At 41.1% G+C, this 11,434-nt stretch overlaps 1 protein-coding gene and 1 pseudogene across 1 annotated transcript in view; one reads left to right on the plus strand and one right to left on the minus strand.

The window, feature by feature from the left end:
* Positions 1-725: 725 nt before the first annotated feature.
* SETDB1 (SET domain, bifurcated 1) overlaps positions 726-11,434 on the minus strand; it is an 86,328-nt gene continuing 75,619 nt past the window's right edge. Inside the window, exons 12-19 of the mRNA XM_006900150.1 lie at positions 7,644-7,813; positions 6,519-7,147; positions 2,575-2,603; positions 2,338-2,470; positions 1,897-2,062; positions 1,342-1,553; positions 1,006-1,094; positions 726-843 (exon numbers count right to left, since the gene is read on the minus strand). Of these exons, the coding sequence (XP_006900212.1) occupies positions 726-843; positions 1,006-1,094; positions 1,342-1,553; positions 1,897-2,062; positions 2,338-2,470; positions 2,575-2,603; positions 6,519-7,147; positions 7,644-7,813 (1,546 nt within the window). The remainder of the gene's footprint in view (positions 844-1,005; positions 1,095-1,341; positions 1,554-1,896; positions 2,063-2,337; positions 2,471-2,574; positions 2,604-6,518; positions 7,148-7,643; positions 7,814-11,434) is intronic.
* Positions 9,749-10,185, plus strand: LOC102869708 (annotated as a pseudogene).

The raw sequence follows: 11,434 nt of genomic DNA on the forward strand, positions 1-11,434 counted from the left end.
CTCTTCAGATAGGCAAGCTGGTTTGGAGTAGAATGGCAATTACTTTTAGTTTTTATTTATTAAACATGCGGGGTTTTGGTTTTAAAGTCAGAATTACAAGCACCTGGCATTTTAGCAGAGGGACCATTTCAGACCAAATGTACTGTTAATGATTTTTTTAATTAAAATATATTAAAGATTAAGTAAAATATGGCAGCAAGTGTCTGAACTTATTAGAGATTGATGAGGATAAACTAAATAAACTAAGATGGTCTTCCTTATGGCTTCCTCATAGTTTTAAAACATCTTTTTAAAATTTCACATGGCTGATAAGCAAAAAGAGAAGGTACAGGAATGACGGCTGCCCTTTGAGAGTAGAGAAGAGAAATCAAGTCACAATCTTAGTTTTAACCATCTTGTTAAAAGACTGAAGAAACAATACAAACTGGAGGGGTAGATACACAACCCCCACTAGGAATAAGTCTGTCAGAAGCATGAACACACAGATTGGGAGGATGTCAGGCTCAGGTTAGAGTGGGAATCTCTTCACCTCCTAGTACCTTCAGAGGTGTGAGCCCCTGCCTGCTAGCACCACATCAGAAGGGATCTCCTGCTCCAGAACCCCCAGGTATCTATTGGAAACTGCAATAAATGCAGACTTGGGGTCAGAGTCCAATAGTTAGGGAGACCCAATTCCTGAGGAAAGGACAGCTCAGGGGGTTTCTGAAGATTCTGGAAGTTGTCCTTTAAAGAAGACGCCCTCTGCACTCAATAGCTCCACAGCAGCAGAGCAATTCCTTGCCTTCCACACTGCCCACCTCGTAGTTGTAGTCCCAAGTAAGCTCCGTTCCAGCCCGGATTCTCCTGAAGAGGAAAAAAAAGAATGATGTGTAGTAGAGACAGTAAACAGTCTATGCTTCTGGGGCTGCACAGAGTACAAGAAGAGTTGGGATCATGGGTGAATTCTCATGGTCTCTGCCCCTCATTAAACCTAGGGTTTTTTCCCCTTCCCTGACTTCCTCTTACTTGCTGGCAAAGAAGGCTACCCAAGGGAAGCGGAGATCATGGGTGTCCACGAAGACATTCTGGACAAACAGGTTGGGGCTGCAGCTGTGCTGTAGATTTAAGTACAGAACAGAGTTAAAGGAAAACAGAATTTGGCTTTGTGGAGCTGGCTGGAAAACAAATGAGACAATCTAGCCCTCCCAACTGCAGAAATCTGAAAAGAAAGCCATCTCTTTAAAATATCTTTTTGAGATTTTTGTAACATGAAAAGGTGTGTTTATAGAATTGTGATTAAAAACCCAAATATTTCAGAGTAATGGATAACCCATGTCTGGCGGCAGGGGTAGAGGGTCTCACATTAAGGTAGCGGCCCAGGTTGCCTTCAAGCTTGGCATCAATGATGTAGCAAGACTCTTCACCGTCATAGAACTGGCGTGTATTCTTACGAACAGGTGCACTCTCCCCTTTGTCCACAGAGGCCATGTTGGTTGATTTAATGGCAATCCCATGGGTTGATTTAAGAGCAAAGCCTCGGGTTGATTTTACTGCTACTTGGCGCTTTGTTGTGCCTGGAAATGAGAGAGAATGAGGTTAAGACTCATTCTAATTCATGACTGGACATTCTATCCATTTTCATTCTTTGCATTTCTGAGGATGAACCAATATTCCAAGGCAGAGATGGCAGTTTTTTCCAGGAAGGACTTGATCTGCTGGACAAACGTACTAAAGGAAAATATGAAATTGGACAGCAGAGGAAAAGGGGGCATGCTGGGAGGTAGGGAGCCCTCTCAGAGATGCTTCGATTCTTTCACTACAGATACTCTCTGCCCACTCCATTTTTTTTAGCTCCCTTAGACAAAAAGCTCTCAACTTCCCTCCTGCCCGCCCCCTTTACCCGCCTCCCAATTCTACCAGACATGTTCTTCTTGTCTTCAAAGTCATCCCCTTCAGAGCCAGAGGAGATGGTCTGGATGTCATCACTGTCAACTGCTGTAGCTGATGCCTGACCAGCAGTGGGCTTTCGGCTGTTTCCACTTTCCCCCTCACTTTCTGTGCTGCTGGACAATGTCAGGACATCCTGGGGGAAGCAGAAGGGTAAGAAGAAATAAAAGTGAAAAGAAAGAGCCCTTTCAAGGACCTGCTTTTGTCTATGGTTAGGCAAGAAGAGGCTGAGATTGCAACAAAGAAGTTAGGTAGTAGATCAAAGAAAATGAATCAGGAAGTCAAACCAGAGAAGCAAAAAGACCCAACAGAAATAATAGTGAAGGACTTGGAAAGTGAAGAAAATGTTATTTGATTCCTGCTGAATGAAAGAGAAGGCTGGGGAGGGTCCAGTCTAAGGAGGACACTTACATCAGGGTTGGACTGAGCAGAGGCCCCGAGCCGTCGGCTCTGATGCATATTAGTCTTACTAGGTGGGCGGCGAAGTCCTTCAGGCTTCACAAGAGAAGGATTGTAACCATAATTTCGGGAGCTTTCAGTTACTCTGATCGTAGAGAACAGAATGAGAGACTCAGATGACTGGATATTTTTCAAATTATTGGCTTGAGAAAAAACACTGGAAAACAGGTCAAAAAGAGAAGCACTTACCCTGACATTTTGTTCCGGTCGTCAGGGTCCTGATAAAAAAAGCAAGTGACAGGTTCAATGCTCTTAGGATCTAAGGTGCCAAATCTAATGATTACTCTATAGTAAATGAGCTCCAAGACAGCGAGGGAGCACAACATTTAAAATGTGATGTGTATAGACTAGACTAATTAACCTGGAATTTGACAGCCATAACTATTTTCTCATTTCTAAACCCCTGAAAGTGCCTTTAACCTTTCCTGCTGATAGGGCATAATTCTCATGGAAAACATGGGTAGAATCTTACACAACATCACGAGCACTACCTGCAATCTAGGAAATGTCAACATCATCAATTATGTATTTAAGGAAACGATGCAGATAACATAGCATTTAATGAAGAAAAAAACAATTCACTTATAAATCTTCCACTATGGAATAAATCAGACCCTTTCTTCACCCTGTTAGGCAGCCAGTTGTTTTAAAAAGAAGAGTAATGGGGGTAGGTGTGTCAGAGATTAAGATTGGCACAGGATACAGCAGGGTTTAAGGCTGTTGTACATAGATAGGGTTGCTATGAGTCTCAAGCAACTCGATGGCACATAACAAACCAAAGAAAAAAGGTAAGATAATCAGGTTTGCCACAAAACATCCACCAAATAAGTAATTCACATGTAAAGACTTAGGAGAAACAGCATTAATCCTTTTGTGATCTATGAGATATAATCTGACCACTGCTACTCCTAGCTTCTTGGGTTCCTTGGAAGTTGCTCTCTCTGCTGTAGCATGTGCTACTGCTGGTAGGGAACAATTGCAAAGATCTGAAGAAATGAGGTTCATCTCACCAAATATCAAAGTCCACTTATTGTTAGGTGCTGTGGATTCGTAGCAACCCTATGAATAACAGGTCTGAACCTTGTTCTAGCTTGTGCCAACCTCATCTCCTGACACACTTGAGCCCATTGATGTAGTCACTGTCAGTCCATCTTGTTGAGGATTTTCTTCTTTTGCTAAGCCTCCATTTTTCTAAGCATGATCACCTTTTCCAAGGAATAGCCTCTGAGTAACATGTCCAAACTACGTGAGAAAACTTTTGTCACCCTTGCGTGTAAGGAGCACTCAGGCTGTGCTTTTTCCAAGACATATCTGTGATTTTTGGCAGTCCATTCAATATTCTCCAACACCACACAACTCAAACGCATCAATTCTTCTTATCCTTATTCATTGATCAGCTCTCAGAAGCAGAGCAAGTGACTGAAAAAGACCATAACCTGCAACCAGGTGCACCTTTAGCCTTCAAACTGACGTCATTGCTCCACAGTAATCTGGAGAGGTCCTGGACAGTGGACTTGCCCAGTGCAATATGTCTGGTACCAAGGATGTTGATAGAAAATCCAATTAAGATGGAAGAGCTGACAATTTGTCTTTTCTCCATCATGATGTTGCTTATTGGTACAGTGGGGAGGATTTCTGTCTTCTTCATGTTGAGCTGCACTGTATTGAAGCTCTTCCTTCACTGCCATTGGCTCTTGTTCATACAGTATTTCCTGAAAATTTCCAGTTGTCAAGCAGTTCTTTTAGGTACAGGACTATGTAGTCCTTCTATTTCTTTTGACATTTGCTGGATCATTCAGTATTTCCCCCATAGCATCTCTCAGTTTTGCAAATTGAGGTTTGAAGTTTTTGGTTTTTTTTTTTTTTAGTTCTTTCAACTTTAGAAATGCTGAGGGAGGTCTTCCCTTTTTATTTTCCATCTCTAGCTCTAAGCTCATTCCAAAATAGTACTTTGCTTTGTTTTCTTGAGCAGCCCTTTGACATCTGTTAATTTCTTTGAGTTTGGCATTTCTCCCCTTTGTCTTGGCTTCTTGATGCTCTAGTACAATTTTCAGACCTGATCTTTTGCTGTTTTCATGGTTGGTATCTTTGATATCGTCCCGTAACTCAGATGTCTTTGATCATTAATGCTTTATTAATGTTTAATGCTTCAAACGTATTCTGGAGATAATTTTCAAATTCAAGAGGGACATACTCAAAGTGGTATTTTGGTTTTGTGGACGTGTTTTCATCTTCTTCAGTTGTTAGTCTACTTGTTGTTATATGTCATCGAGTCGCCTGCGACTCATAGTGACCCTATGTACATGACTGTCCTCATCAAGAGGAATACAACCATTCCTACCAAGCAGACGCAAACCTTCAAAACCTACTCTGACAACCAGCCTGGTGTACTCATTCAGGTTTATGAAGGTGAGTGTGCCATGACCAAAGATAACAACCTGCTTGGCAAGTTTGAGCTCACTGGGATACCACCTGCACCTCGTGGTGTTCCTCAGATTGAAGTCACATTTGATATTGATGCCAATGGTATCCTTAATGTTTCTGCTGTTGACAAGAGCACTGGGAAAGAAAACAAGATTACCATCACCAATGATAAGGGCCGCTTGAGTAAGGAAGACATTGAACGAATGGTCCAGGAGGCTGAGAAGTACAAAGCTGAAGATGAGAAGCAAAGAGATAAGGTGTCTTCTAAGAATTCCCTTGAGTCTTATGCATTTAATATGAAAGCAACAGTTGAAGATGAAAAGCTTCAAGGCAAGATCAATGACGAGGACAAGCAGAAGATCCTTGACAAGTGCAATGAAATTATCAACTGGCTTGATAAGAATCAGACTGCAGAAAAGGAGGAATTTGAGCATCAGCAGAAGGAACTAGAGAAGGTCTGCAACCCCATCATCACCAAGCTGTACCAGAGTGCTGGAGGCATGCCCAGAGGCATGCCTGGTGGCCTCCCTGGTGGTGGAGCTCCTCCATCTGGTGGTGCCTCTTCTGGACCCACCATTGAAGAGGTTGACTAAACCAATCTGCATACTTTATAGCATTCATTGTTCCACAGTTAAAAAATTTTGAAGGACCCAAATTTGTAGCACACTGCAGTTGAAAAGTCTACACTGCTAGACTAAATTTCTGTGCATTCTCAATACTTGAATATGGAATGTGTAGAGGGAAAGGAATTAACATTGCACTTTATTATCACTGTATTGTAAGTGCAAAATGCAATGTCTCAAATAAAGATGTATTTAAAATTGGCAAAAAAAAAAGTCCTAAACACTGTTCTATACTGTGCCAACCTTGCCGTCTCAAACACACTCATTCCCACCACTCCACTAACAGAATCAATCCATCTCATTGAGGGTCTTCCTTTCCTGTGCCGTCCCTCTTTTCTCCCAAACATAATGTCCTTCTCCAAGGACCTCCTTGCAACATGCCAAAACTACGTCAGACGAAGCATCAGAATCCTTGACTCCAAGGAGCAGCCTGGTTTCACCCTCTCCAGGACAAACCTGTTTGTTCTCCTAGCAGTCCATGGTATATTCAACACTTTTCTCCAGCACCACAGCTCAAAGGCATCAATTCTCTTTCTATCATCCCTATTCATTGTCCAACTCTCTGATGCATAGCATGTAATTTAACTGCAAAGACTATAGCCTGGATCAGGTGCACCTTAGTCTCCAGCCTGATGTCATTGCTCTTCAGTACTCTTGAGAGGTCCCTCACAGCTGATTTTCCCAATGTAATTCGTCTCCTGATTTCCTGGCTGCTGTTACCAAGAGTGTTAACTGTGGAACCAAGTAAACTAAAACTGTTAACTATCTCAATCTCTTCACCATCCATACTGATGCTGCCAGTTGGCCCAGTGATGAAAATCTTTGTTTTCTTGATGTTGAGCTTCAATCCATATTGATGGCTGCAGTCCTTGACCTTCTGCAGTCCTTAGGACACCTGTATTCCACATAATTCTTTCAAATTCTTTATTATATGTAAAACATAAATAGCCCCTTTTGATTTCAGCATGCCTTCTATTAACTGAACACATAAAGGATCAACAGAATATTCAAGAACATGATCTGGACAGGAAATGGTTAATTCTATTCTTAAACCAGTTAAACGCTTTATTTTCTGTCACAGCTTACCTCTTTCTTGGCCTGTTTGATGTCTCCTTCATCCTTCATGATCAGTCCTGAGGTGGATACCTTCTCAACCTCCCCTCGGGTTCCCCAAGACCGGCCATCCCCACCGTCACTGATCTTGAAAGATGATCGGCTATCAGAGTCTGCAAAACCACCTTCACTGACACTGTTGCAGCTCAACCATGAGGCCACTTTATTCTTGGGTGTCTCTTCTGAGGAAGGTGGATTACAGCCACCTACAGTGAATGATGGAGGAACAGGAATATGTGGGGGTCCAAGATCTGGGGGGCGAGAGTCCTTGGAAGCTGTTTCAGACAATCCATTCTCTTTCTGGCCCCGAGTCTGCCGCCGTGTAGCATAGCTACGCCACACTGAGCTGGTGCTAAAATCTTCATCCTTACAGAAGTTATCATCAGAACTATCGTCATTGGACTCCTCAGGGTCATCAGAACCACTGTTGCCATCTTCCTGGTCCTTCAAGTCTACACCACTGCTGTCGGAAGAACAGGGAGCGTCACTCTCATAGCCTTCCTTGAAATTTTCCACACTCTCAATATGGTCCAGATTTGCAAAGTACTCATCACCCATTTCCAGACCCTCCTTGTCTGCAAAATCGTCTGTCAGTATTTTGCCTGGGAATGAAGAAAATGAAAAGCTTTCAGAGTTATGGGGACCTTTACAAAGATTAAGTGTCATTCAGTTAATAACCAAATAACATGCAGAGTCAAAATTCCTCCATAACCTCCCTTTCCTTAACATCTTAACTGAGAGTATTTGAGGAACTTAATGTAGTTTTTCATCTTACCATATCCCATCCCATTTCTTCTCTGCTTTGTTTACCTAAACAAACCTCTAAGCTATGCTAAAAGATCATCCAGAGGAGGTAGTGGGTGCGGGGTCATGGTTGGAGTAATATGGGGAGAAAATTTTCATTCTCGTCTTTATGGAAGGTTTTTATCCCTCCATGGTCAATGCAAGGAGACTTATCAGTCTTCATATTCTTTACAGAAGAAAATCATGGCATCCTCTTACTCTCAGTTCATATGTCAAGCACTTTTTTAACATGTTCAACTTGTCTAAGGCACAATTCTTTCAAATGAGTCCCAACTCCAGAAAAGGATTACCAACCTGCATAAATACAGACAAAGGAGCCTTTGGCAATGTCATCCAAACAGCGGATACCCCACCCCTTGTTCTGGGTTTTGAACAACTGGAGCCGAACCTGTAGTCCGTGCTGTACCAGTCGGTTTGTGCACATGTTAGGATCACATTTGCAGCGCTTGTTACATTCATATACCCTGGAGGTGGTTAGAATAAAATAAATCATAACATAATCACCACACCATCCATTAAATCCATAAAATGTTACAATCCTTAAAGTACCATCATTTATGATCATTATTAAAAAATTAGATACTGATCTAAGAAAGTACATTTACTGCTCTGTCTTTGCCCTTTGATTCATTTGCTGATATGCTATTAGGTACCATCAAATTGCCTATAACTCATAGTGACCCTTTAAACAGATCTGAATCCTGCCCTATCCTGTATCATGCTCACCATATGCCTGAGTCCACTGTTACAGTCCCTTTGTCAAACTATCTTGGGTCTTCCTCTTTTACTCTGACCGTCCACCTTTTCCATTATAATGTCTTCTTTCAAGGACTGTGCCCTCCTGACAACATTGTGAAAGTATGTGAGACAAAGTTGCACCCTTTTTTACTTTAAAGAGCATCCTGACTGCACTTTTTTGTCAGACAGACTTGGTTTTTTGGCAGTCCGTAAGATATGCAGGACTCTTCTAACATCACGACTCAAGCAAATGCAAAGACTATCGTCTGGATTAGGTGCACCTTAGTGTTGAAAGTGATGTCCTTGCTCTTTAGCACTTTGAAGACTACCTTGGCAACAGATTTTCCCAACCCATCTCTTCTGTGTGAAGCAAAGTGGTGCAGAAGAGTGCAAGGCCCACAATCTAGCGGTTGTTGGACTGAAACCATCAGTAGATGACTTCAATGGGTAGGAATTTTGGGGATATAGCCCAAAGAAATAATTCAGAAGAGGAAAAGGGATTTGTTCAGATGGTTATACAGTAGTGCAATTCATAGTGCTATAATATAATGCTGAGCATCTAGAGAAAAACGAAGCAAACTGTGACTTAACTACAGATTAAGGAACAATTAATATATAGCTGGTCAATTTGTAGAAATAGGTGCATGACAAAAATATGTGGGGAAAAAATGAAACTAGTATGAGAGTCAAAGCATAAAAACATAAGTGTCAGCTATTGATGTTAATTTTTTGTTTTGTTTTGAGTAGTGGATTTTCATGTTTAACCCATCATAGTTTATTAAACACCACAAAAAGAGTATTACCATTGCCTTCAAGGAGTTCACATTCTACCTGGTTTAAGAGTTTATTTAAAACAGAAACTATGAAAACTAGAGGGATCTAGCAAGTATCAACATCAAAAGATATTACAGGTATACTGAAACATTATTGCCTTTTGTAGTATCAATGTTTCTACTGAAACATTATTGCCTTTTGCAGTATCAATGTTTCTACTCTATATGCTAAGTTAAAGGTTAGGATTTTCCTTACTATTTTCCTGGTATTTAAATGAATTGTTTATTTTTGCAACTATGACAACCGCAAAGGGTGATGACAGATCACTCTAGCTGAGATGTTATCCTACATGATATGGATGATAAGCAGCTCCTGTTTACCAAGCACCTAACTCTATGTAAGTAACTTTATGTAAATGCTTTATATATATTCTTCTATTCTCAAAGCTCTGGGAGAGAGAGCGCTAGCTGTCTAATGGCAAGAACCAGTGCTGCAAAACCAAAGGCTGGTGGTTTGAAATTACCAGCTGCTCCCTGGGGGAAAGATGGGCAGTATCCTCCTGTCTGATTTACTGCTTCTGCTGTTTAGACAATAGTTTCTTGGTCTAGGTATAGGTTTTGCATAAAGACAGTCAAGTGTTTTGGGATTCTTATTCTTCTCAATGTCAGGCATATTACTGGGATCCACATAGTCAAATGCCTTTGCATAGTCGAGGAAGACCTGCTGGTCAGTTTCTCTGTGGGTCGGTTCTGATTCGACTGCACACAATAAAAAATTGTCAAAGCAGCTCAATAAAGGTTTTTTTGGTAACTTAAAAAAGAATTACTAAGGGGCAGCCTGCAGGAAGGGGGGCTCACAGCACTCTTCCACTCCTGTCTGCTGGGACAATGAAACTTTCCCTGCTCTGTGTGCTCGTCGTGGAGGCTGGTGTGATTCCAAGGCAGAGTGGGATTCTCAACCTGAACAAGATGATAAAATAAATGTCAGGGAAGACACCTATACTTTTCTATGTTCTATGGCTGTCACTGTGGACCCAGTGGCAAAGGCCAACCCAAAGATGCCACAGACTGGTGCTGTAAGATACATGACTGCTGTTACACTGGACTGAAGAATTAAAAAAATGCCATTTCAATACAGAACACTACAAATACAACATCTCCCAAGAGGAGATCCACTGCTCGCTTGACGGGAGCTGTGTTGAGCAGCCTTTGTATGACTACGACAAGGAGCTGGCCTTATGCCTGACGTACAACTTGGACACCTAAATAAATACCTCCATTTCTACTGGCAGCCCCACTGCCAGGGCCTGACCTCAAAATATTAGGAGAAGCACCCACTGCACTGCCCATCTCCACCCCATTTTTCTATCTTGTAATCTAGAAACTTGATCAGATCATTGACACTCCCAGTCAGGCCCTAAGCCCCATGAACCAGCCAGGCTTCTTGGTTAACCATAATTAGCATGCTCCCTGGTTAATCATCATTAATGCTGCTGAACTGCACATGGGAAGAATGCTGAAACGGCAATGGCTTTGTCACCTACAAACTTACCACAAAAACACATTTATCAGTCAGTCACACAATGTAAACTGAATTTGAATCCTGATTTGAACAAGTAATGGAAATAAAAATATTTTTATATTCGGCAAGGTGAAAAAAATTACTTAAGTATAAATAAAGTACACCTATAAATCTATAGCTCAATGAATTTTCACAAACTGAACATACTATGTAACCAGTACTAGAGTGAAAAGAATCTTGTTGTTACTAAATCAAATCCAACTCATAGCGACCTTATTATGTAACAGAAGGAAATGGTGCGCAGTCCTATATCACCTTCATGATTACTAGTATGCCTGAGCATGTTGCTGTTACTATTTTGTCAATCCATCTCACTGAAGACTTTCAATTTTTCTGTTACTCCAGAAGCCTTGATCTTTTCCAGTGACATAAGATGGAGGAACATTTTTTATTCTGTTTTTTTCTGATTTATTTGTTCTTTTGGGAGTCACACTACAGTTAATATTCTTTATCAACATCATAATTTGAATGCATTACCATTTTCCTTGTCCAGCTTTCACATACATGAGGTATATGGGAAAATAAACCCTTCAGGTAGGCTAGTTTTATCTGTCTTGGTCTTTTCTTCCTCCTCTGCCTTTGTAATGACCTTTTGTCCTCCTATAGCTCATTCTCATTAGTGTTCAAGGCCTCAAACTTAATCCTTATATTCAGGTGAGATAGACTCAAGGTCAAATTTTGGTTCCTGTGGACTTAATTTAGCTTTAATTTGAACTTGCAGTTGCTGAGCTGTTCCACAATCAACACCTGGCCTAGTTTTTAAAGCTGATATTGAGCTTCTCCAGTGATTCGTTCCACAGACGTAATTGATCTGAGTCCTATAATATCATCAGGTGAAATCCATGTTTATTGTCTGCATTTATGTTTCTTATGAAAAGTCATTGCTAGATCTGTCTTGAAGTACAATATTGTCAGTGACAGGATAATATCTATACGCATACAAGGAAGTCCAGTGAATACCACTATCATTCAAATATATGCACCAACAACCA

This window comes from Elephantulus edwardii, unplaced genomic scaffold (genome assembly GCF_000299155.1).
Source record: "Elephantulus edwardii isolate Elephantulus edwardi_28Jun2011 unplaced genomic scaffold, EleEdw1.0 scaffold00273, whole genome shotgun sequence".
NCBI lineage: Eukaryota > Metazoa > Chordata > Mammalia > Macroscelidea > Macroscelididae > Elephantulus > Elephantulus edwardii.